The sequence below is a fragment of the Balaenoptera borealis genome (assembly GCF_965194805.1).
Source record: "Balaenoptera borealis genome assembly, chromosome: 7".
Classification (NCBI taxonomy): domain Eukaryota; kingdom Metazoa; phylum Chordata; class Mammalia; order Artiodactyla; family Balaenopteridae; genus Balaenoptera; species Balaenoptera borealis.
Window position 1 is genome coordinate 20,335,668 of NC_138864.1, and position 27,446 is coordinate 20,363,113.

A 27,446-nucleotide genomic window follows, 5' to 3' on the forward strand; every position below is an offset into this window, starting at 1 on the left:
GTTTGTTTTGTTTTGTTTTTTAGATTCTACATATAAGTGAAATCAAAGGGCTTTTGTTTTCCTCTATCTGACTTATTTTACTTAGCATAATGCCCTCAAGGTCCATCCATGTTGTCACAAATGGCAGGATTTCCTTCTTTTTTTGTGGCTGAATAATATTGCATTATACATATACACCACATTTTCTTTATCCATTCATTTGCCATGGACCCTTAGGTTGTTTCCACATCTTGGCTAGTGTAAATAATGCTTCAGTGAACATAGGGGTGCATATATCTTTTCCAGATAGTGATTGCATTTTCTTCAGATTGCTGAATCGTATGGTAGCTCTGTTTTTAATTTCTTGAGGAACCTCCATACTGTTTTCCACAGTGGCTGTACCAGTTTACATTCTCACCATCAGTGCACAGGGTTCCCTTTTCTCCACATCCTCACCAGTGCTTGTTATTTCTTATCTTTTTCTTACCAGCCACTTTAACAGATGTGAAGTGATACCTCTTTATGGTTTTGATTTGCATTTCCCTGATGATTAGTGATGTTGAGCACTTTTTAATGTACCTGTTTGCCATCTGGGTATCTTCTTTGAAAAATGTCTTTTCAGATCCTCTGCCCATCTTTCAATCAGACTGGTTTTTGCTTATTGAGTTGTATGGATACGTGATTTGCAAATATTTACTCCTAAGTGTGTATGAAATTTTTATGGCATATGACTATCAGCTTCATAGCCCAAAGAAGTTAGAAATTCATTACTATGATAATTTACTTAATGATTTTAATTAATGTTAATTTACTTTTAAAAATTATGAGCCTTTTTCTGTATGGCCTTATTTGATGACATATATTTTGTTCCCTTATCATATATTGTATTCTTGAATCTTTGTTGTCCTAAACTTGTTTACATTACCACAAGCATATAATATTAATTTTTCCCCTCTCCTATTTTTCCTTATGTCTTTCATTACAAAATATACTTTCATTTATTTCTTCCTTTATTTCAGAATGTGAACAAATAAAACAAATACAATTTTCCATGTCAACTCCAGAAAGTACAAGAAGTAATTAGAGACTTGAAAAGAAACTGGGCATTTGGATCAGGCCCCCATGAGTTTTCACTGCCATGTTAGCACTTTGATACCATGAAGGTTTTTAAAATATATAATTCAGCTTTTCTAGATGTTGCCATTGACAGGATTAGTCTGAATTACCTGGTCCATTTTTACTGGAATTGGAAGTGATCTTAAAACTATAGAGCTTTTATATCTTTTCAAGCATCTTAGTGATCAAGAAGGTATAATCTTATCCCTGTTTCAAGGTATAGGAATATAATTTAATTCTCTAATGTATACTTAAAAATTATACTATTTTAAAGTATGTTTCTAGGAGAGAAAGTTGGCAGCATTTAGTCAGGGTTAGGCTGTGATTCACTCAGAGTACCCTATTCCCTAGTACGCACAGTCATACAAATAAGTAAAATGACAAAGATATAGCTACACTTACAAATAAAATAGAAAGAAAACCTATATTTACCTCCTAGGGCTGCCATAGGTATCAGCCTAGTGTGACACAAGGCAAGATGGCCTTGCAAATGGAACCAAAGCCAAAACACGCTCAGGGATTGGCTCTTACAATATCCAGTGTGATGGGATCTCTGAGCCACCAGCATTAGACGTGATTTTGAATTGCAGAACTGTGGTGGTAGTGGTCGGGAGGGAGGCATGGTTGAAAGGGCAACTATAAAACCCCCAGGCAACGGGGACAAACGGAGTAACCATAGAGGAAGACAATTTTCACAGAGGAGCCTCTGAGAGCTTTCAAGGGACTAGGCTAGTTCTCGTATTTCTTCTGAATTTTATGACATATTTGTAACTTCAAGGTGCTGAAAAGCTGAAAATGCATTGCTGTCTACCTGTAGATTGTGTGCTCCTGCTCTCTCTTATCAGCAGAAAAACAGCAGTCTTGATTTGAAAAAAATGACAAAAAGACACTTTCTTTTAAAAATTAGGATGCAAACTAAAATTCACTGCATTTGAGTATAAAAGAACTCATTTGCATCTTAGAAACTATTGATTGTCTTTTCCCTTTACTATATCAAGCACATAGCAGCTAACTTTTTGGCAGCTAACTTTTACTAAACTCACTAGTATGAACTTGTGCCAATTTAGATTATTTTCTGAGACATACCTAAAAATATGGTACATATGGAAAGTGTTCTCTCTGTGATAGGGCTCCAGAAAATATTCTTTCTCCTTTGTGGACAACCTTTTTTAAAAACCGTTTTTCAATGTCTTAGGGTAGGAATTGCTAATCTAGGAGTTCTGTGAAGGGTTTTCAGGGGATCTGTGAACCCCAGGAAATTATAAAATGTTATATGAGTTTTTTCTGGAAAAATGTTGTAACAGGTTTCAAAGAGGTCTGTGACTCCTCCCCTCAAAGTAACTGAAAAATATCTGGAAAATCTCTCAAATATTTGGAAATTAAATAACATACTTTCAAATAATCTCTGGGTCAAAAGGGAAATGTAAAAATATATTTTGAATTAAATAAACATGAGAATATACCATAGCAAACTTCCTGGGATGCAGTTAATTTAGGGAAATACATAGCATTAAATGCTTATATGGGGGGCAAAAAAAAAAAAAGGTCCCAAATTACTGTTCAAATATTCCACCTCAAGAAACTAGGGCAAAAGAAGACAAATTAAATCCATAGCAGTTTAATTTTCTTTTTTAATTTTATTTATAATTTTTTTTGGCTGTGTTGGGTCTTCATTGCTGCACGTGAGCTTTTTCTAGTTGCATTGAGCGGGGCCTACTCTTTGTTGCAGTGCACTGGCTTCTCTTGTTGTGGAGCACGGGCTCTAGGCGCATGGGTTCAGTAGTTGCGGCGCGTGGGCTCAGGCAGTTGAGGCTCGGGGGCTCTAGAGCGCAGGTTCAGTAGTTGTGGCGCATGGGCTTAGTTGCTCCATGGCATGTGGGATCTTCCCGGACCAGGGCTTGAACCTGTGTCCCCTGCATTGGCAGGCGGATTTTTTTTGTTTTCCCCTAATTTAATTAATTATTTAATTAATTAGTTAATTTATGGCTGCATTGGGTCTTTGTTGCGGTGCGCGGGCTTCTCACTGTGGTGGCTTCTCTTGTTGCAGAGCACGGGCTCTAGGCACGTGGGCTTCAGTAGTTGTGGCACACAGGCTCAGTAGTTTGACTCGCAGGCTCTAGAGCTCAGGCTCAATATTTGTGGCGCACGGGCTTAGTTGCTCCGTGGCATGTGGGATCTTCCCAGACCAGGGCTCAAACCCATGTCCTGTGCATTGGCAGGCAAATTCTTAAGCACTGTGCCACTAGGGAAGCCCCCCACCCCCGCCGCATAGCAGTTTACAGAAGGAAATAATAAAGGTGAGAGCAGAAATCACTCAAGTTGAAAACAAAACCAATAGAGAAAAATCAGTGAAGCCAAAAGCCTGTTCTAGAATTATATGTGACTTTTGTAAAATCATTGTACATGTAGGGGAAGAAAGACTGTCCCTCCACCCTTCTAGGTTTGATGGCTGGGTTTATGAAATAAACTGACAATAGGCAAGTTAACAGGAGAAAAAGAATACAAATTTATTAATTTTTTAATATTGTGTATGTGCATTAGGGCATCACAGGATAAAAACAGTGAATTCCCAAAAAGGGATGAAATTTGAGAGCTTCTATACCCTAATAATAAGGAAGCCTATTCCCCATGTTGTACAATATATCCTTGTAGATTATTTTATACCTTATAGTTTGTACCTCCTAATCCCCTACACCTATATTTCCCCTCACCCCCACTGGTAACTATTAATTTGTTCTCTGTATCTGTGAGTCTGCTTCTTTTTTGTTACATTCACTAGTTTGCTGTATTTTTGAGATTCCACATATAAATTATATCATACAGTATTTGTCTTTGATTTATTTCACTTCGCATATAGATGTTTCACTTCTGTTAATTCAAAACGTATATAAACCCTCTCTTTGCCAAGAACCCTATTTAGTTGGGAAATCTAATTTCTAACTGTATTCATTCTAATGACCTTCAACGAGTAACAGTAATGACAAGGAATATTGCACTCCGGGGAGTTTAGATCCTCTTCCTTCCTTTCTTAAGCATACAAATAAAACACTTCAAGAAAATATTAATAGTTTGGAGTTTAGTTACAAATCAGTGAGAGAAATACTTTGTAGTCTTGTGACGATTTCTGTGTGCTCATTTGGAAAAGTCTGAAGGTATATTATTAGGCTAGAAAAAGAAGGTGAAAGTATTACATTTAGTAGTCCCACCTGTAAATAAGATAGATATATAAAATGAATGCTGTTTTATAAAGACTTTTCTATTTCCTTTTCCTTTTTTAAATAGAAGACCACAAGAAAGTGTTAGTGTATGACCCTGGAGGATTGGACTAAGGATGTGCAGGGAGAGCTTTTGTTTTTCAGTTTATACTTTCCAGTTAGCTCTGTTTCACTTTTTACGATAAGCGTTTTAAACAGAAGAAAGAATTTAATTAGCAGCCAAAGGGATTGATCACAATCAGTGGGGCTGAGGAGGCAGGTACAAGTGGCTTAAAAGCCAACAGAAGTCTGGTAGATGTTTGAAGCAGTTTTAGTTGTAGACTTTGGTAATATCACCGGGAAGTGGCACCTTCTGCCCAGGGCCTCAAGTTCTAAGCACTCTGCCTTTTCAGCCTTGCTTATATGCCCGGATTCCTGGATACTGGGAGACTAGAGACTGACTAAATGCTCTGGCTTTCCTAGAATTCCTGTGAGCCCCTCTAATATCCTTGAAACTCTAACCTCAACTCTAGATCATGCCAGCCCTTGCAGGATGGTAGTGAGGGCTTTGGCCTTCACTCTGAGTGAAAGGGAAGCCCTTTCATGGTTGAACACTGAAGGAGGAAATCTAACTCTAAAGGAAGGATTGAAATGCAAAAAGGAATAGTAAGCACAAACAATTGGTAAATATGTTGGTAATTCTAAGCCTTAGTTGCATAAAATAAGAAATAATAGTGACTAGTTTGGGACATGCAAACAAAAAAATAACCCTAAAATACAAGTCCACATTAAAGCTTACAATGAGGAAGGGATAAGGAATTTGAAACCATTCTAAAATGCTTGTGTTATCCAGGAGGACTGTAAAGCCATAGATACTTTGACTTAAGTTGAGTGTGAATTTTAACAATTTAATTATGGCCACTGAAAGAATAGAAATAGAATGTATAAATTCTAAGTTAATTGATGGGGCTAATGGGTTAAAAAAAAAAAGGTACCAGTTCAGTAAAAAGTTGAAAGGTAAACAGAATAAAAAGAAGCAAAAAAAAATCATATAAAAAGTTCATAGTAAGGTGGATTCCAAATATATCATTGATCACAGTAAATGTAAATAGACTAAACTGGCCAGTGACATTTCTCAAGTTGGATAGAACTAATAATTAAATTTAGCTTTGTGTGATATACCTAGAACATAAGGACATATAAAGAATGAAAGTAAAAGACTGGAGAAAAAATATTTCAGGCAAATAGTAATTAGACAAAAGCTGATATAACTATATTTAACAGCAGGCAAAATAGACTATAAAGCAAAAAAGTATTATTAGGGATTGGGAAGAGGGTGGTCATAAAATGAGAACAAGAACAATTTACTAGGAAGGTATAAGAATTATAATACACCTTACGACATAGCCTCAGACCAATAAGACAAAGTGGATGGAATTTCACAGAGAAATTGACAAATCCACTATCAGAATGGGAAGTTATGGGGTTAAGGAGGTCAATCAGGCCACCGCAGAATGGCAGAACTACTTCCTTAAGACTTCTCAAGATGCAGGAGGGAGGAGATATGGGGATGAATGTATATGTATAGCTGATTCACTTTGTGATACAGCAGAAACTAACATACCATTGTAAAGCAATTATACTCCAATAAAGATGTTAAAAAAAGAAAAAGACTTCTCAGACAATCATAGTCATTTGTGGCAAACACAAACAGAATGACATTGCCAGATTTTGCAAAATAAATTTGTAGTTTAGATAATCATTGCTGTCAATCAGGTAATTAACCTTTTTTTTTTTTTCTGGTTTGGCATTATAAACAATGCTATTAAGATTAATATTTAGAGAGAGCCTCATTAGCTTGGAGATCAATAATATATTGGGTTGGCCAAAAAGTTCGTTCGGGTTTTTCTATAAGATGTTACAGAAAAACCCAAACGAACTTTTTGCCCAACCCAATAATTTTATATTATTAAGACTAGTTAAATTGAAAGTTACCTTTAGACTATATATAAAGAACTTCTTTGCTATGAAAATTAATAATGCATACAAGATTATAGGTTTAATTGCATTAGAATTTATATCTCAAAAACTGTGAAAGTACTAGTCTATATACAAATGTATAAACTACTAATTATTTTTTAAAATTTTATTGACTAGCTTAGGCCTTTATAGTGGGATTCTGAGATTTTAGTTTGTCTATATCCCTAAGGGTAATAAACTTATTTCTTTTGGAAATTCTGTGGTTTGAAATTCAATCTGTACGAAACCTAAATTACCTTGAGTCAAAGGGGTCTTATTCTCTATAATATATGTATATGCAAAGAGTTTTCCTGTTGATTAATAAATTAGTCTTAGTATTCATTATTGGAAAATGGGAAAAGGTCAGTATACCTGACAATGAACTGTTCTCTCTCCTTCAAAGAATTAATATACAGACTTATGACTCTAAATTAAATTAACAAGGCCAGTGTTTTAGGAGCCAGTGATCAGTCATGGGTAGGTGGAAACTCCATCTGTTGTTCAAAAGCGTAAGGTTCTTTGAAGAAAAAAAAAGTAAAAACTCCAAGTGATCCATTCCTAGCAAATTGTTTGCCTTCCCTACCCACTGTAGTTACCAAATCCCATGTGCCAGGTGGAGTTTTTGACATAAAGGACAGGAGCTTGGGAAAAGATCTAGAGGAGGTTGATGAGAAAGGTAGGTTGATAAAAGGGTCTTCTAACAGTAATACAGGGTGTCTCAGCAATACAGCTTTGAATTACAAAGCTATATTTGATTCCTGTGTGCTGGTTTTACTCATCTCTTGTCTGTAAACAAGATTTGCTTTCAAGCTTTTTAGTTATATGTTAATTGTCCAAAAGGGAACCCATCTCAAGTTGTCATCTCTTTGATATCAGATCTGTGTGAAGGTTTAGTCTGATGTCAAAATGTAACTTTACCATTGAATCTATTCTGTAGTTGAACGTACCTGTCCTTATTTTTAGTTAGACAAATATGTAGTAACACCTCTTTTTTTTATCAAGTAGTCAAATATTTGACAAATTCAACAGTCTGAAATATAAATAAGAACCAGGAAAGAACTAAAAACATCCTTTGAACTTCTAGAATTGATGTCACAGTGTCCATGCACTAAAGTATAAACTTAATTTATGGGGAAGTCTCCTAGCTTGCATGTGGTTAGTCCTCTAGCTTCCCACTTTGCAGCAAGTTAGACCAAGATGAGGGGAGATAAGATCAAAAAGAGGAGACTGACACCTTAAGAATAAGATTAGGATTCTTAAAATCATCAAAATTTAAAGAAAAAGGAAAAGGAAACACAAAATTTCAAAAGATATGGTAACCTAAAGCTGTTTAATGAGTGAAGGGGCAAGCAGCGATATATACCCTACGAAGCTCTGATAGAATTACTTTTAAAATAAAGATGTGTAATAGCACAGAAACACCACTCACTAGTGAACATATACAAAGGTTAAGTAGAATTTTACTTCTTAAGGTATAAGTTCAGTGTGTCTTATTTATGAAACCAGAAAAGTATTGACATACAGTGTAGCAAGATTTTCGTGAAAATATTTTCTGATAGTTTTAGCACCTAAGAAAATTAATTTTATTTGTCAGGGAAGTTTAGTTAGGTTGACATGCCAGGAAAATGAAGAACCGCTGTGTAAACCTGTGGATTTGTCCTCTGCTATATACATTTGCAGAAACATCCCTATGTCTGAATTTCAAATACAATTCAATTTCTAATGTATTATAAACTGTATTTAGTATTAGGGATGTTAGATAGTAATTTAATTGTGAATGTGTGTGTGTATATATTTTTAATACGATTAATTGGCATGTTATAATAAGCTAAGTGATATTTAATTATAATTCTTTTATTCTTTACTCTAAACCAGGTAACCTATGATGAAAGCATTTGATAAGTAAATATAAATAAAAATCAGTTATTTTAATCTGTGTCACAGATTAGTAGATAAAAAGAGATTATCTTTTCCAAAAATCTTCTTTTGGGGAAGTAAACAGTTACCAAAGCAGTTTATTTTCTCATATTATCTTAAATCTTTCAGGGATAGAATTGTACATCTTTCATTTTTATAATGGAGGAAATTATCTTGTATAACAATTTCTAAGTGTGTTCTACAAATGAACCTTTTAGATTGTATGGAATTCTACAGTGCTTTTTACTAGTATTCTGGTAATTTTGCATATTATGTAATGCTTCACACTATTTTTTAATATTTTTGCTTTATTTCTTTCCAGTTTTTTTTCTGAGACAAAACTGCTGCACAGACAAATCTGCTTTCTTTTGTTTGTTTTTTTACAGTTAACACTATAACGTAAGCACCTCCCATTGTTGTTTGTTCCAGCATGTGACTTGTTTCATATACCCAACTATTCCCTTATTCTTAGACGTGTAGTATTTTCCAATTTCTCTGTTTTATAAGTAACATTATCCTTGTGCATATAGCTTTACTATTTTCTTAGGATGCATTTCTGATAGTGGGTTATGAAAGGATACAGCAGTTTTGAGGCTCTTGGAATATATTGTGTATCAGCGTCTCTTGACTTATAAAGCGTTTAGGTGAACCATAGAATACACTTAGAATCATTAGCCCAGATGTCCAGGAAAACTCATATGACATCACTCAGGGATTACAAATAGATTTCATCTCCTGTGTCTAAGAGATATGTAGTCACTACCTGGAGCACTGTGTTACGAGGCCATAACAGGGCCACAGTTGATTACTGATGTCGTCTGTGTGTGTGGGCGGGGGGGTGGTGGGTGACAATCGGAGAGTTAGCTATTTGCCCTTTATACACTCCATTAGAATAACAACATTGATAATACTTTACCTTTTGCGTGTAATTTTTTTTTTTCGCTGTGAACTCCAAAATTGGATAAAAAGCATGCATGAGATCAAAAGAATTTGTTCTAATATAAATTTGACATTACATTTTAAAATTTGGTAATTGTAATCCAAATACACTCAGCACTTTCAGAAAAATAAGCATAGATATAACCATAACTGAAGGATCATCAGAGCTTATTTCAAAGTTTTTGTTAAAATATCTGATTTCATATAAAAATGTTTTGACTTGTTTTTATTCAGGAAGCATTGTAGATTAGTATACATTTCGCATTGTTCTGTTTTAAACCTATGAAATTCTAATACATACTTTTTTCCTCGTTTGTTTTACATATGATTGCAAAGAAATATTTAGAAGAATTGTGACCAAATCCATATAGAAAGGAGTTATCCTGTACCCTTGACATTTCCTTAGCAGTAATGGAAACTATGGATAAATAGAACACTAGTGGTATTTCAATAATATCTGGAAAGTAACTTAACCGTATGTAACTCATAACTAATCCATAATATATTTTCTTGTTCTTTTTAGACATTCTTCTAAATCACCAACTTTATAATTTCCCCAAAAGTAATTTTCAGTAGATTATCTGAATAGAAATTTAAAGCTCTCATCCAACTCATCTCTTGAATCATCAGTTTTATTTCTTTTACTTGTAGCCCTCAGCTGTGATGTTAGGGTGATCTTGGGGTCATTTTATCTACAAATTAAAAATTATATAAAAACATTCTTCATGTTAACAGTATAACTTATCATCGTTTCAGGACTTTAATCTCAGTCGTTTCTCATGCATTGAATTCACACAAAGTTTCTAGTGAGCAGATGTACAGAATTAGAATTTGTGAAAAATACTTTCTTCAGATAATTAAACTTAAAAAGGAATAGTAAGTCTTGTTTGCACATAGGAACCATTTTAATTATTAAGGATTCCTTTAGCCTTTGGAGTTCCTTTCTTTTTGTGTGTGTATGTGTGTGTGTGTGTGTGTGTGTTTTAAAACTCAAATGCTGCTCTTTTGCTTTCTGACATCTTTCCAGGCTATATTAAATAGTGTAACGTGATGCACCAGTATATACATTTCTCATAGTTTAGAATATTGAATCTCTTACTGCTTTTACCTTTCTAGTTCCCTAGTTCCTAATGCTTCACAGCCAAAACTGTGTTTTTGCACCTCCATACAATTTTATTCATCTCAAATAAGGTGGACTTTGAAAAAGCAGCAATGAGAAACCATTATTCTGGCCCTTCAGTCATTCAACAGATACCTAATGAGCATCTTCTACTTGCTGAACGTGCACGTGAATTCGTGAAAAGTAAGTTTTAAGGAGATCAAATGAAGGAAGTAGCTTGAAACAGTAAAAGTTTGTAACAGTAAAATAGCTTGTAACAGTAAAATGGCTGAAGATGGGTGGAGGCTTCTGAAATAGAGAATGCCTACTCTGTGCAAGATGCTTTGTTACCATAACCAAAATGGAGCCAAAATAATTTAGCCTGTACCTCTAGATAGTTTCAGTGGCTTTTGGTTCCAATTCCTCGGTCCTAGTCTGTGCTTGTAGTCCCTCGCCAGTACTGAGATAGGTGGAGCTTGGAGGAGTGGATTGTAGGGGAGAGGACGAAGCAAAGGAGAAGTGAGAAGAAAATGAGAACCAGACATAGAATTGTCTGGAGATAAAAATGGTAATGCCTTGGGGCTTTCCTGGTGGTCCAGTGATTAAGACTCTGCACTTCCACTGCAGGGGGCACAGGTTCCATCCTTGGTCGGGGAATTAAGATCCTGCAAGCCGTGCAGCCAAAAAAAAAAGGTAATGCCTTACATTGCTAAGGCATTTTACAGTTTACAAAGCATACTTTGGTATTGACTATATTGTTAGTTTCATGTTACAGATAAAGAAATCGAAGCCACAAGTTACTCAGCTAGCAAGTGGTAGAGAAAAGTCTAGATTCTTAAGTCTAGTGTTCATTTTATTGCAGACATTCTAGGAACAATAGGAGAATGGGTAAAACGAACTCAGATAAATTCATACAATGGAATATCACACAGCAATAAAAAGGAACAAACATGGGTGAAAACCAGTAACCTTATGCTGAGTGAAGAAAGCTTTACATTCATATACCCAAAAAAACTTTATGTAAAGATATAGAATAGACAAAACTAATCAGTGAGATGAAGTCATTGGTAACAAAGTGATGTCTTCAAGTTATTTTGAGATGCATCAAAAATATAAAATGGAGGTTCCCTGGTGGCGCAGTGGTTGAGAATCCACCTGCCAATGCAGGGGACACGGGTTCGAGCCCTGGTCTGGGAAGATCCCACATGCCGCGGAGCAGCTAAGCCCGTGCGCCACAACTACTGAGCCTGTGCTCTAGAGCCTGTGAGCCACAACTACTAAGCCCACCTGCCACAACTACTGAAGCCCCTGTGCCTAGAGCCCATGCTCCACAACAGGAGAAGCCACTGCAATGAGAAGCTCGTGCACCGCAACGAAAAGTAGCCCCTGCTCACCACAACTAGAGAAAGCCCGCGCACAGCAATGAAGACCCAACACAGCCAAAAATAAATAAATAAAATAAATTATATATAAAAAAAATAAAATGGATAGAGGGATGGATAACATAAGCAAGTGTTATAAAATGTTATTATAGAATCTAGGTGGTCAGTATATGGGTATTCACTGTACAAGTCTTTAAGTGTTCATAATAAAATGTTAGAAAAAATAAATTGTGCCTTACTTTTAGTGGTTTTGAAAATATGTGTGAGCAAAAATAAAAATTTTTTCCCAAGAAGAACACAGCAGGAGGCAGCAGGAGCTGGTAAAAGACTGAATAATATGTGAAATACTGTCTTTGGAACTCGTTAAAAATATCTTTCCATATTGTCTGTGAATGTAGCCCCACTTAAAAGCCAAGACTTATCAAACCAGAAGAGTGGGATTGAGTGGGAAGTGGGATGGAGGACCTTTCTGGAGTGATGTGGTTAGCGTTACACAAGTAAAGCATTTTACCAAATCTCAGTGAATTGTACACTTCATGTCTGCATTTCATCACATATAAATTTTACCTTAAAAGTAAAAAAAAAAAAAAAAAACCAGAAGTAAATATTGAATTCCAGTTAATTATACACTGCTTAAGTGTTTTGGGGTTAGGTATACTGATGTCTGAAACTTATTTTGAAATGAATCAAAAATATAAAATGAGTTGAAGATAGGTGATAGGTATGTGATATAAAACAAATTGTAGAGTGTTAATTGTGAAGTCTAGGTTATCAGTATATGGGAATTCACTATATAGTTTTTATAACTTGAAGGGGAAGAAGACAAGGAGCTAAGTAAGAGTCCAGGATATTGAAGCAATCATCTACATAAATATTGAATTGATTAAGAGTTTTTACAGGAGTAAGTAGCAGTGAGCACACCTAGGGCCCAGATCTTGGTCTCTAATACCACTTCCCACTAAAAGAAACCAGAACTTTTTGGAAACATGGCAGATGCCAGATAAAAGTATTGTTAACAATGTAAATTTATGAAGTCGATGACTGAACTGAGGTTTCGTAAAAGAGTAGTGCTATGCTTAGGAAGTATCCACTGAAATGGGACAGAGGGCCATAATGTGTGTATGATTCAGAAAAAAATATGCATATACGTGTGTGTGTGTGTGTGTGAAAGAGAAGGAAAGACTACGAATAATAAAGCAGATGAGATAAAATGTTAACAATAGGTAAATCTGAGTAAAGCATAAATGGGTGTTCCTTGCACTATTTTTATTTTTGTAACATTTTGTAAGTTTGAAATTATTTTCCCCAAAAAGTTTATGACAGGAGTGGTGCTGGAGAGAAACAGGGTGATCCACTTAGCTGAGGTGTTGGACAGATTCTATTCTGTGCTGTCAGGCCAAGATGAGCAGCATATTATTTTTGTTCCCAGTCTTCTAGTGTTATATTTTCACTTTGATGTTTAAATTTTGTTCTTTGTTTTTGGCACAGTGATATTTCATTTTTAGTTCTTTTATATTATCATTGTTTTGCTCCTGTAACTATAGTATTTTCTTCATTGAACTTCGTAGATCTATTTAACTGAGCCATCTAATCTTTTTTTTTTTTTTAAACATCTTTATTGGAGTATAATTGCTTTACAAGAGCCATCTAATCTTAACCTTAGTTTTCACTAGGCTCTCAAGGTATTCACTGATAACCTTTGTAGTGTGGGAATTTTTATTTCTATACTTTTTAAAATCAACTGTATTAAAATATAATTCACCCATTTCAAGTGTAGAAATCATTGTTTTTTAGTATATTCACAATCAACTTTAGAACATTTCATCACCCCAAAAAGAAACCTCCTACCCATTAGCAATCACTCCCCACTTACCCCTCTTCCAATTACTAATCTACTTTTTGTCTCTGTGGATTTGCTTATTCTGGATATTTCATGTAAATGTAATCATTTAATATGTGGCCTTTTGTAAATGGCTTCTTTTTACTTTCAGGGTACTTCCATGTTGTAGCATGTATCAGAACTGCATTCCTTTCTTTTTGCTGAGGAACATTCCATTGTATGAATATACTACATCTTACTTTTATTTATCCATCTATCAGTTGGTTGACATTTGGGTTGTTTCCATTTTGAGGCTGTTATGCTATGGAATAATGCTTCTGTGAATAGTTGTATACATGTTTTTATTTCTTTTGTGTATATATCTAAGAGTCGAATTGCTGGGTGTATTTTCACTCTGTTTACCTTTGAGGAACTGCCAGGCTGTTTTCCAGAGCGTCTACTCCATTTTAAAATCCCACCAGCAGTGCACAAGAGTTCCAGTTACTCTACATCATGGCCAACGTTTGTTATTATCTGTCTTTTTTATTATAGCATCCTAATAGGTGTAAAATGGGCCTTCCTATACTTTTAAACCCTAAAACTATGATCAGTTATTATCAATAAAATAATCTCCATCCTTTTCTAGCAGTGAGCCTGTCTCTTTATTAAATATGGAATACATAAAATAAGTGGAAATAAGATAGTATCAGAAAAATTCTTTTCTTTTCCCATTTCTTTGTTAGCACTTCAAAATTATTTGGAGAGAATCTCAAGAGAAGTAAAAGAGATTGGATTTTTAAAAATTGTACAGCTAGAACTCATAGTTTTTAAATGCCTATTATAGACAGGTACATATTTAGCATCTAACCCCTGAGTCTACCATAACCGTTGATGCCACTCACCATTGCCACTGAAGTCTCCAAAGTGGCTTCAGGAGCTTTTCCCCACCTTCACCATAGCTCGGAGCCCATCATCTGCTGTCTCCTGGGAGCTCAGAGCTTCTATTAGTATTAGTTTACCACATTATAGATTAAACTGGGCTATATGGGCTCATCTGAGGTCTAACCATTGATTTTTAACATAGTTTCTACAGGAAAAATAACGACTTTTTTTTTTTCAGCCTACTAACTTACAAATGACCATTTAGGACACAACCTGATTATAATTTGGTAACTATCTGTCCATGAGGAAAGGCAAAATAAGTTGGAGTTATTTAACCTAATGTCAGAAAGCTTTATGTTGACTTAAAGCCATCATCATGGATTATAACTTCAGTGAAGGATTATTCTCTTTATTTTAATTGCAGTTTTTTATGTTTTTAAATTGTATTTTGTTGCCATAAGTAGGAATTGATAAAGTGGGAATTGAATTTAATTTTGAATATTTATGTGTGTGTATCAAAGGAGAGTAGAAAGAAAAACAGTATTTCTTTCTCTCATATTTTATTTTTATCACTATATCAAAGGGAAGATGCTCTTATTTTCATCTCTTCCCTAAAAGGCCAATTTTTCATGTTTGAGATGTGCATCCATATATATAGTTACTTGCCTCATGTTTTATTTTCCTGATCAAGTTTAATTGACCTTTAAATAATAATTGTTATAGAGGATTGGATTAAAACCTGATTAATATGAGAATCGTTTATAGGTGGATTTTTTTCTTAAATGGAACTATAATAGTTTTAGATTAATTCAGTAAAAATTCCATGTCCTTTTCCCTAAAATGCATGCATTAATACCACTCCTACTGATCATCCATACACGGTATAATCCTAAGCAACTTCCTTTTTAATTTACGAAAAAATGAGTGTAATACCCTCTTTTTACCACTCATTTCATTAGGCTATTATGATGGCTGTCAAATGTACATAGGATGTAGGTTTACTTTTATTCCTTCCTCCCTCCCTTCCTTCTTTTTTCCTTCCTTCTCTGCTTTCTTTTTTTGGATGGCTTATTTCTCAGTTTTTTAATAGAAAAACTGTTGGCAGAAGGTGTTCCCTAGAAATACTATGCTGATGTATCAAAATAACAGCACATCCTGGGCTTTTAGGTCGCACTTGCCTCAGGAGTCCACCAGCTATGAAGTACTGATGAAGGATGTTCTTCCTGTGCAAGACTAATTAGGCTTCCAGGTCCATGGTGTTAAATCTACAGAGGTACCTGGCTATGCCTAAAGTGCAAAGCTTGACTTGAATATTTCCAATTAACATTTTCTTTTTCAGGGGACCATGAACTTCCCCCCAGTAAATATGAACTATCATTTTGGTAATTTCTTTTTGTGTTGAATTCTTACAGCTCTCCACCCAAGGAGATGCAAGTCAGGTGATTGGACCTCTTACCGAAGGGCAGAGAAGAAATGTGGCAGTAGTGAATTCACTATATAAGTTGCACCAATCGGTAACAAAGGTAACCTTTATTTTTATTAAGTTTTTTTGACTTAATTTCAAGTTCTTCTTTCTTCTTGCCTTAAATTTAGACAATAAATTATTATTTAATCTTTTGCAGAAGAATACAATGAAAATGTGATTGTAAAATAAGCTGAGGCATGAACTTTTTCTGAACAGTCTTTGATCCTGGCCTCTATTGTTTGTATGACTTTTTGTCTGTACAGGTAGTTTAAAACACATGAACTGTAGATCCTCAAGGTTGCTTGGTATAGTCAAGTTTATTGAACAGATGATTTAAAGGTAAATTATTTGTGTTTTATACCCATTAAACCACATAATTTGGTATCATATGGGTGGTAGTAAATTATAGCAAAGCTAGTAATAGTAAGAACTCGTAAGCCCTCTAACATGTCAGAAAGGTTCTACCTGTGTACAAAAAAGTGGGGGAGGAGATGCATTAAAAACAGTGAACTCGTATGATATAATCATTGAAGACTATTTAAAGTAAAAAATATTTTTTTTGCTATTGATCTACTAATACTTCTTAAAAAAATGACTGAATTTTAACTTGTTTGCCTTTATATATTATGTCTAAGATGAACTGTAAACATAATTATTAGGAAAGCAACACTTTCAACCCCTTCTTTGATTCTTGAGTTGCTTGTGTTTACTCTCTATTAATGATTTTCAAAATATTTGGTAAGTAGAGACATAGTTAGAAGACCTGAAAAAGCCAAAGGTTAGATGATGTTCTTAAAACCTTGACCTCTAATATGAGCTTTTATATGCTAGATTGTATTTTAGAATAATTATAAGTGACAGTTTTTCATTTACTTAAATTTTTTAACATGTCCTTTTATCAATTAGGGGTTTCCAAAATTTGTATTTTGCACACTAAACAAAATATATTTAAAGGGTTATTAACAGGTAAATCTCAGAAAAGTAAATAACAAAAGTAAGTGAAAAGAATATATGATATATTTTCCATTTCCTTTAATTATTACTCTAAAGAACCACAAGCAATGCAAAGTTGTATTTATATAGCCTGATTTAAACGTCTTTATTGATCATTTCAGAATTTTCATAATGTTGGTATTGATTTGTAAAAAGGGAAACATTTGACATTTACTTGTTAAAAATTATAGTCAGCCTACAAAGGGCGATTTCTTTTTTTAAGAAATAAGTAAATATGGCTTTAAACTGACTTTTTCAAGTTAAAGCTTTATAATTAAGGAAAGCTAGCTTTTAGAAGTCTTAATGTTTCAGTTATTTGAAGTAGATATTTGCTTTATACGGGAAAACATTTTTAAACCTATCCTAACTACTAAATACTAATGGATTTTTAAAACATGTATGAGATACTACTCTAAAGTAATGATAATATTTTATATGTGGCTTGTGGAAACAGTTTTATCATGTGATGATCAAAATTAGTATTTATAAAAATAAATAACTTAAGCAAAACTATAACTGGATTTGTTCTAGGTGGTTTCCAGTCAGAGCTCATTCCCACCAGCAGCTGAGCAAACTATAATTTCAGCCCTAAAGGTAAAAGAATGTAATTTAATCTTTGACTCTGTAGATCGGAATAGGTTTTAGAATTATTTGTTTGGATGAGTGGGAGATGTCACATTTTAAAAATAATTCAGAATCTTCTCCATATGCCAGAAGTAGCATGTTGATGATTATCCTAAAGAGAGAGGCTACATGTGTGTTTATATTTTTCTAGAATTTAAAAATAGACCCTGTTGGTGTCTACAGATTGTGTTGCACTTATAATAATTGTATCATAAGCAAGAGAAGCAAGAGAGTTATAAGTATTCACTGTGTCTTAGGGCAGTGCAGCCCAGTATTATCCCAGTAAAGCAGTGGTTCTCCACCAGGGCGATTTTTGTCGCCTGTGGGACATTTAACAATATCTGGAAACATTTTTGATTGTCATGACCTGGAGTGGGGTGCTCCTGGCATCTAGTGCCAGGGATCCTGTCAAGCATCCTGCATTGTACAAGCCAGCTCCCCACAACACAGAATTATCAGGCCCTAAAATGTCAGTTATGCCAAGGCCTGGAAACTCTACTAAGGCCACATAGTAAAATAAAGACTCTGGAGCTCAACTGCCTGTGTATGAATCCCATCGCAGCTATTTAACTGTATGACCTCAGACAAGTTAATAAGTTTTCTCTTGCCTTAGTTTCTGCATCTATTGATATAAAATGGTACAGTATACCTACACAAAGGTAGTAAATGTCAACTATTAGATTGAATTTAGATCACTTGGGTAGAGTTAAGAGAGAGAAAGAGGGAAGGAGAAAGAGAGATGGTCTACCACCAGTAAACTCCAAGGAGAAATATTTAGAGAGTAAAGAGGATACAAAGAAAACAATCATTGAGGAAGAAAATCGGGAGAGGACAGTGTCACAAGTCCTGAAGGAGAAGGGAAATTCCGAGGTCAAGTGCTGTCCATGGGTGACATGGATGGGGATTTAACAGGCTGCAAAACTTAAGGACACTAAATTCATATATGAGGTAGGAGGAGACAGTCTGTTTTCCTCCAACATAGAAAAAGTACACTTGGATGTTTTCTCTGAATCCTGTTCTTTTTCCCAGTGTGCTTATCTCATTATGATGAAGTGGTATTAGAGCTACCATAATAAAAATAATTGTTTTTAGTAAGAGTTGTCCAGTTTATTGATAAAAAATACTGTAAAATCGGGCCAATAAGACAAACCAAAAGATTTGTTTTATTATTGCTTCCAGGCAGGGAATACATGTAGTCTTTTTTTTTCAATATATAGTTACTCATTTGTCTTTATCTTCTGGCCATAGCTGTCAAACATTTTTTGATCACTACCCAAGATAAATAACATTTTACATTGTACCCCATACATACTATATAAGCATTTATAAATATTTACACATATATAATTGTGTATGTATAAAATATGCATCTATACACATGGTTTGAGAAAGTCTATTCTGTAGGTTCAGAAAGAGTTGCCTACACTTTGCCTGATGATAAATGTCTCCTGGACAAGTCAAAAATAGAGGTTCTTCAGACACTAATTCAGTGTTGGGTAGACTTTCTGAATTTGTATTTTTAACTTACAATAAAGGTTATTCCTCATATTAGTCACTTTAGGCCGGGGGTTGAGGCCAGTGCAGGGGAAATTGCCGTCATCTTGAGCTGTGGCCTTCACTCTGAGGTTTGCTCACCAGGACCGGTGTCTGATGTTGCTGGGCACCGCAGTTTGCTGAGGCTTCGCCAGTTTTGCCTTTGAGAACTGGGTAAGAGAAGACTACCGGTCTGTTCATGGCCCTCCTGCAGTGACCCTGTCAATTTGAGACCGAATTTCTTATGTTAACAGACCTCAGTGAAACAGTTTTAGCCTTGCTTTTTAATTAAATTTCATTAAAAATCTTTATGGCATAAGTGAAGAACAAACAGAATCCTCTGACTCAAAGAAAAAAAAGAGAATCTTGAATTTTCATAAAATTGTAGGAAACTTAGTGCATCACTTTGAATTAGGGTGTTACAATGCATAAGTGCAACCCAAGAACCAAAAATCTGTATGCTTTTATTATTTGATGGAAAAGATATTAAACATACTTCTTTACTTACTAAAAAATATAGGTAGACACATAATAGTCTCCTCTACCTTGTTGAGATTTTATCCAAAATTAAGTGTTACTTTAGGTTCAAAGTTCATCATCTCATATTACAAGCATTATCTCCTGTCATGGATGACATAATTAATATTAATAATTTTACATTTAGAGTCATTTCATTATAACCACCTCAGCTATAAGTAACACTTAAACACCTTAGCCCAATAATTCTGATCCATTTGTTACTGAGGTCATCTTGTGCAGATAGTATATTATGAAGTTTATGTATGACAGTTCTCCCTTATTGTGTGGGTTTGATGTTCTATATATGGGAATATTCTGCATTGTTGAGGCTTCAGTATTTTTGTAATCTTTGCTATTTTAGGCAAGCACTTCCCTGCTTTGTAAAGAGCTTATGAAATATAATCTAGTATCCTTTCTCAGTTTCCTCTGGTAGTTATTAATCCTCTACCCATCCTTTACATGAAGGCATTCCCCCCAATGCTCTCTTCTCTGTTTTATATTTTCCATAAGTGGGAAACCTCACCCAGCTGTAAAGTTCTCTGTGTACACCATCATATCGTAATACAGATAGAGGCAGTTTTATTTCTTCCTTTCTGGTCTTTATGCCTGTTTACCATGCCTTGTTTCACCTGCTAGGACCTCCAGTACTATGTTGCCTAGAGCAGGTGAGAGTGGACTTGTCTACTTGTTCTTGACCTGGGGGAAAGCACTCAGTGTTTATTTTACTACTTAAAGGAGGATATTTTAAACAAGTTCTTTTCTATTCCTGGTTTACTGAGACTTTTTAAAATTGTAAATGGTGGTGTTTCATCAAATAGCTTTTTCTGTATAAAATGATCATATGGTTTTACCTCTTTATTCTGTTAATAAAATACAGGAATTTATTTTCAAATATCAAACCAACCTTGATCATGATGTATTAGCCTTTTTATGTATTCTTGGATTGGATTTACTTAATTTTTGTTAAAGTTGTCATAAGGATATTGGTATATAGTTTTCTCTTTTGTAATTCTTTGTCTGGTTTTGGAAGTGTTTCCTCCTTTTCTATTTTCTGAAAGAATCTGTGTAGAATTTGTATTGTTTTCTCCTTAAATGCTTAGTAGAATTCACCAGTGAAGCCATCTGGGCCTGTATTTTTTTGTAGGAAGTTTATAACTACAAATTTAATTTGTTTGATAGATGCAGGACTATTCAGGTTATCTTTTTTCTGGAGTGAGCTTTGATACTTTGTGACTTAAGGTATTTTTCTATTCATCTAAGTTATCTAATTTGTCAGAATAATGTACATAATATTCTCTAACTGTCCATTTAATGTCTATAGGACCTATAGTGATAACCTCTTCTTCATTTTTTATACTGATGATTTGTGTTCTCTTACCTGTTTTTTTTCTTTATCAGTCTACCTGTGGGTTTATCAATTTCATTGCTCTTTTCAGAGAACCAACTTTTGGCTTTATTAATTTTCTCTACTGTTTGTCTTTCTATTTCACTGATTTCTGCTTTTGTCTTTTTTTACTTCTTTTTTTTTTTTTTAATTATTTATTTATTTATTTCTGGCTGTGTTGGGTCTTCGTTTCTGTGCAAGGGCTTTCCCTAGTTGCGGCAAGCGGGGGCCACTCTTCATCACGGTGCGCGGGCCTCTCACCATCGCGGCCCCTATTGCTGCGGAGCACAGGCTCCAGACGCGCAGGCTCAGTAATTGTGGCTCACAGGCCCAGCCGCTCCGCGGCACATGGGATCCCCCCAGACCAGGGCTCGAACCCGTGTCCCCTGCATCGGCAAGCAGACTCTCAACCACTGCGCCACCAGGGAAGCCCTTTTTTTACTTCTTATTTTGGATTTTCTTTGCCTTTTTTTGTTTGTTTTTTTGAGACCTTATACCATTGATTTTTAGACCCCCCCCAAAAAAAAATTTAAAGTTGTAAATTTCCCTCTAATTTTGTTATGTTGTGCTTTTATCTTCATTCAGTTTGAAATATTTTCTATTTCCTTTGTGATTTCTTCTTTGATTCATGGTTTTTTCTTTTAATTTCTAATTTTTTGTGGTATTTCTAGATATCTTATTGTTTTCTTTTTTTTAATCACTCTTTTTATTGAAGTATAGTTGATTTACAATGTTGTGACATTAATTTCTAATTTAATTCTGTTACCATCAGAAAACATATTCTGTATGATTTCAGTCCTTTTTATTGAGTATTATGGCCTAGCATGTGGTCTGTCTTGATGAATGAACCATGTGTGCTTGACAAAAACATGTAATCTTCAGTTGTTTAGTATCATTCTGTAAATATCAGTTAAGGTGTAGTGATGTGTTCAGATTTTATATGCCTCTACTGGTATTTTATGTAGTCCTATCAATTGCTGAAATATGGGAATTAGAATTTTCTATGATTGTGAACTTGCTTATATCTCCTTTTCATTCCATTGATTCTTGACTCCTCCGTTTTGAAGCTCTATTACTAGTTGTGTTGAAGCTCTGTTATATAAGTATTTATCATTTTTTATGCCTTCTGATGAACACCCTTTGTCATTTTGACATATCCTTCTTTAGCTTTAATACTTACTGTCATGCATTGTTTTATGTGATATTAATTGAACTACTCTATCTTCTTCTGAACATTTACTTTCAACTCCTCTGTGTCTTTATTTTTTTTCAATACATCTCTTGAAGACAGTATACAGTGGGTCTTGCCTTTTTTCTGTTCTGATAATCTCTGCCTCTTAATTGGAGTGTTTAATCCATTAACATAGTATAATTATCAATAAGGTTTTATTTAGGTATATAGTTTTATTATTTGTTTTTTGTTTGTCCCCTCTGTTTTATTTCCTCTTTTCCACCTTTGCTGCCACCTTTTGGATTATTTGATTATTATTTTTTTAAATTTCATTTTAATTTATTTCTTAGATTTTCACCTATACCTCTTCTTCATGTTCTTTTTAGTTGTTCTTGTGTGGATATATGCATCCTTAACTTTCCACAGTCTTTTAGAGTTAATATTGTACTGTGTCACATAAAATATAGAAACTTTGCATTTACTGAAGTACATTTACATCTAATTGCATGTAGTGTAATTTTTTTAGTTTAACATTTCCATTTTGGTTCTTCTTTACATTTTCGATCACTCTGCTGAGATTTCCTATTACTTTATTTATTATGGGCATTTTTTTCTCTACCTCACTGAGGTTCTTGCCTGATAATTGTAGAGTCTGGATCATTTCACAGTTGGCAGCTATTGATTGTCTTTTCCCTTTACAATTGACATCTCCTAGCTTTTTGTATGAGTCATTTTAATATATCCTAGACAATGTGAGCGTTGTGTTGTATAGACTCAGTATTTTTATATATTGCTCCTAAAAATGTTGACCATTGCTTTAGCAGTTAATTAGCTTGTTTAGACTCAAATTGTGCACTGTCAAACCTGCAGTTGGCTGTGTCTCAGATCTCAGCATAGTTCTTTAAGCCTTAGTTGCAAGCCATTTGTAGTTTGCCTTGCACACGCATGGTCAAGCCAGCTGAAGACTAGTGCTGAGTTCACACGTAGAAAAATAGGATTTCTTCTTCTCTGGCTCTCTCCTTTCTGAGGTTCCCCTCTCACTCTCCAGCAGCCCTGGTTGAACCAGGGCTCCTTCCCCTTGTTCCTTTGACCTGAAAGAATGCAGGTTTGGTTTGGTTTGGTTTGGTTTGGTTTGGTTTGGTTTTTCTCTCAGAGTTTTAGCCACCCAGCCTTGCCACTACCATGACTATAGTCACTCTCAGGGCAGAATCACAAAAAAGGGAAGACTCAGTCTCTTCTGGTTGCTATATATTTATACACCCCTCTAAAACTAATTGCATTTTTCCATCTCCAGAAGCCTCCAGTAGGTTTTTTTGTTTTGTTTTTGGTATTTTTCCATGATTATTTGTAGGAGGATCTGTAGTTAGGTACTCACTCCTTCATACTAGCGTAGAAAAGTTGCCCTTCCTTCTTGAAATCTCCTATTTATTTTCACCATATTCCAGGATCTCTTCCTACTTCTCTGCCCAGTGGCAACGTATTGATATAACCAAAAGCTCATTGGAGTCGAATGCACCTAGAAAATCCCAGCTCTTCTACTTGATGGCTTTGGACAACCTCCTTAACTTGACTTTAGTTTCCCTATCTACAAATTACTTTAGGTTCCACATCTGTAAGTTAGAGATTTTTGTAATTCTTAGAGGAAGGAATAATTGAGTTTTCAGTGGGATGATTACTTGCGAAGCCCATAGCACAGTATCCAGCACATGACCTATACTAAATACATGCTATTACCCCTCTTAATCCGTCAAAGGTTCCTCTTCTGGATGACCTTAAAATAGCATTTGGCCTTATTCTACAAATCATCCTCTGGGATCTCATTGACTCTTTTGGCTTCATCTCCCTTCTTAAAAGCCAAAGACAACCATATCTAGGCAAAACTTGCCAGAAACTACAGCTGTAAAGATCTCAGCACCTACTGGATAGCCCATGTGGATTTCCTCATAAGTCCTTCAAACTCGTGTCCAAAACTGAACTCATTATTTTCTCCCTCCGTCCCTAAATCAGCCAGCTGCTTCTGCATTTACACATTCAGTTGATAATGCCACCAAGTCATTAAAGAAAAAAAATCTGAGTGTACCCTTCAGTCTTTACATTCCGTATTTCTCACATCTGATTCCCAAGTCCTCTGTTTCCTTTCCCAGTGTCTCCACCCTGTCTCCTCATCTCTGTTCCTGCTGCCTCTGATTTGGTTCAGGCACTCACCACTTTGCATCTATACTCCTACTGTATCCTCCTGACTTTAGTCTAATTTATCTACTCTGCTGTCCAGCATGATTTTTCCCCAATTCAAAGCTTTAACCACGTTTTTTTTTTCATTGCTTAAAACCCATTGTTGGTTTCCTAGTCCCTTCAGGATATATTCCCATCTCCTTAGCAGCCTGTGCAGAGTACGTCTGCTCTCTGTCTCTGTTCCACATAGGCAGCCAACTCATACTCTGTCTGTGTTGAACACCTGCAGTTCCCCAAATGCGTCAACTTCCCCAGGCTCCTGTGCCTTTGACATATGGCCCCCACCAGCCTCCCACCCTCCCCCAACACACACACTTGGTTCTTAACCCATTTTGATCTTTGAAATTCAGTTCATGCAACACCTTTTGTTTTTTAAATCCTTTCAGTATAAGTTGGGTGTCTCTCCCATGTTCCCATAGCACTGTGTAGAGCACTGATATCACTACAGCTTGTTACCTTTTGTCACTAGATTGTGAGCTCCCTGAGGGCAAACTGTAAGTGCATACACACACACACTCCTCTCTTTTTTTTTTTTGTTTGTTTGTTTTTGTTTGTTTGTTTTCATCCTTTATTTCAGTAAGGAGAGCCAAGGGATTGAGGGGAGAGGGCTTAGAGAGAAAATGCAGAGCGCATGTCTCCCTCAATCCTGTATGCATGTTTATTTTTATCGGAGATTAAGGGCTGGAGATGACGTTTAGGAATTTAATGAATAAGGGTCCTATTTAACCTTTTCTCACTGATTTCAGTCATTTGTATGAGCCAGAGTCATCCATCATCATTGTATGTAGTCATGACTGAAGCACATATAATATACTTAAAATTTAGATTTTGAATGTTTACTGAGGCCCGGTCATATTTTCACACTAAAAACTTATAACTAAGGCCTAGGGTCTTATATAACCTAATTGATAATTATACCTCACAGGAGAACAGTTTCTCAACCTTAGCACTATTGATGTTTTAGGCTGGGTAGTTCTCTGTCGTGTGGGACTCTCTTGTGCACTGCAGGATGTTTAGCAGCGTCTCTGTGCTCTGTCCACTAGATGCTAGCAGCAAACCCTTACCCCACCCCGGTCGTGACAATCAGAAGTGTCTTGAAACATTGCCAGATGTGCTCTGGGGAGCAAAACTGCCCCCAGTTGAGACTCACCGCTGTAGAACTCTAAATAGAAATCTAATCCATGAAAAGGCTAACTGTTTTGCCCTCTAAGAATCACTGATATATTTATTATATTCAGTCTGGTCAAAACCATATGATGTTGTTCCAATTTTGAAGAATTACTTTTGGTCTTGCCTCAGTCTTTTCAGAAACTTTAAAAAATATGTTCCGCAAGAGGGAGGGGATGTGGGGATATATGTATACGTATAGCTGATACACTTTGTTATACAGCAGAAACTAACACAACGTTGTAAAGCAACTATACTCCAATAAAGATGTTAAAAATAATATAAAGAATAAATGAATGGAAATTAGAAAAAAAAAAGTGTGTTCATGTGATCTTTGCTTTATAAGTGGCACTACCCCTCTCTTCTTCTTTCTCCAGGGGTTCATTTGAGCATTAAACTTTTTGAAAATATGAGAAAAGTGGTGGAGTTGAAATTTTTCAGTGCCATGTTCTACATATTTTAAGCTTTAAAACTCATTACTGACAGCAGTTAGGAGAAGAGCAGACTTCTGTTGGGTATTATAGTTAAACTGTATATAGTTTGAATTTGATATAATGTGAAAACTTTTAGTCAAAATGCTTCTCATATTTCAGATTCTTTTGTGTTTGATCTATTGAAAGTTTGCCTCTCCTTAATTTAATCTTCTTTTCAGGCGGTCCATGTTCTTATGGAAAATGCTGTGCAACCTTTGCTGACTTCCGTGGGAGATGCTATAGAGGCCGTCATCATCACTATGCACCAAGAAGATTTTTCTGGGTAATGACTTCCAACCAAAGTTTTCACTAACCTTCAGTACATTTGTTTTTCATTCCCACCTCCACCTCTACTCCCTAAGTCTCTACCAATCTAGAACCTTGTTCCTCTTGTGATGGGGTTGGCCTCCATCCTTATCCTCCTTTATTCGTTGAGCACCATTAGCAGATTAAATTTTTTCAGTTCTTCTTGTCATCATTTCTCTCCTGTCATTGAAACATGGAACCATTAACATCTGCGGGACTCAGCTTGGCACTTCAGGACATTTGGTACCATCTCCTCTTTGCAATTATATCTTTTTCCTTACTTCTCACAAATAGGCTGTACTTGAGCCTCTGGTATTGGCATGGTATTCCTTGTATAAAATGTCCTGCCTCTGTCACTCTGCCAGTCCGATTCCTGCTCTGGTTTTGAGGGCAAGGTCCTGCCCAACCCCCTGCAAAGATGATTTTCCTTTGTCAGAGTCTTGTGGCAGTCTAATCTGGTCATGTCACTCCTAGCCATGAGCACTTTGGTATTATTCCACAGTTCTTTCATATGTGTACTGCTTATCCATATCATGTGTGTCTTGAGAATAAGAATCATAGTTCCTAGCTTAGTGTTTACTGAAATCTTTTTAAGTAAAGTAAAATGGTTTTGACTTAGTGTATTAGAAAACTGTGGAGAATTTGAAATAGTTATTTGCACATGCTTAGTGTGATTTTTTTAAAAAACTTAACCATACTCTAGAGCTAAATATTCATATATTAGTGTAGATATGTGTTTTTTATTCCTCGTTCATAGTTAGTTACTATTTTTTAACTGCCCTGTTTCTTTATGTTCATGTTGTTTAATAGTGTATCTACTTTATTAAATTTCTAGCCACTAGTCTAGCTGTTCGTAGAAAAATTATGTGATTATTACACTGTCTTTTAATTTTTCAAATCATTTATTATTTCATTTACAAAGTATCTTTTGAAAGGTGAAAAGGTCAGTCTCTATTTTTAATAATGGTATGAAGCACAGAAGGGTAAAGTGGATTCTACACAAAAATGCTGTAGTATTTGGAGACAGGAATATAAAACTGCTGATTACCAGTATTTGGGAGGAAATGAATTTTGTTCAGAAATGATCCGAAATGTCCCAGTTAGACCAATCATCAGTGCCTCTGAGAAGGAAGCAAAACTGGAGTGATTTTTGAAGGCTTGTTCTAATGAGTGGTCAGGTACTTACTTGAGTAATTGTATTGATGAGCCACAGCTGGTGCCTGCAGCTAACAC

At 35.3% G+C, this 27,446-nt stretch overlaps 1 protein-coding gene across 2 annotated transcripts in view; it reads left to right on the forward strand.

Moving 5' to 3' along the window:
- COG5 (component of oligomeric golgi complex 5) overlaps positions 1-27,446 on the forward strand; it is a 284,645-nt gene that overhangs the window by 230,591 nt on the left and 26,608 nt on the right. For both annotated transcript variants that reach the window (XM_082399763.1, XM_082399764.1), the window contains exons 15-17: positions 15,759-15,869; positions 17,336-17,398; positions 26,087-26,190. In XM_082399763.1, the coding sequence (XP_082255889.1) occupies positions 15,759-15,869; positions 17,336-17,398; positions 26,087-26,190 (278 nt within the window). The remainder of the gene's footprint in view (positions 1-15,758; positions 15,870-17,335; positions 17,399-26,086; positions 26,191-27,446) is intronic.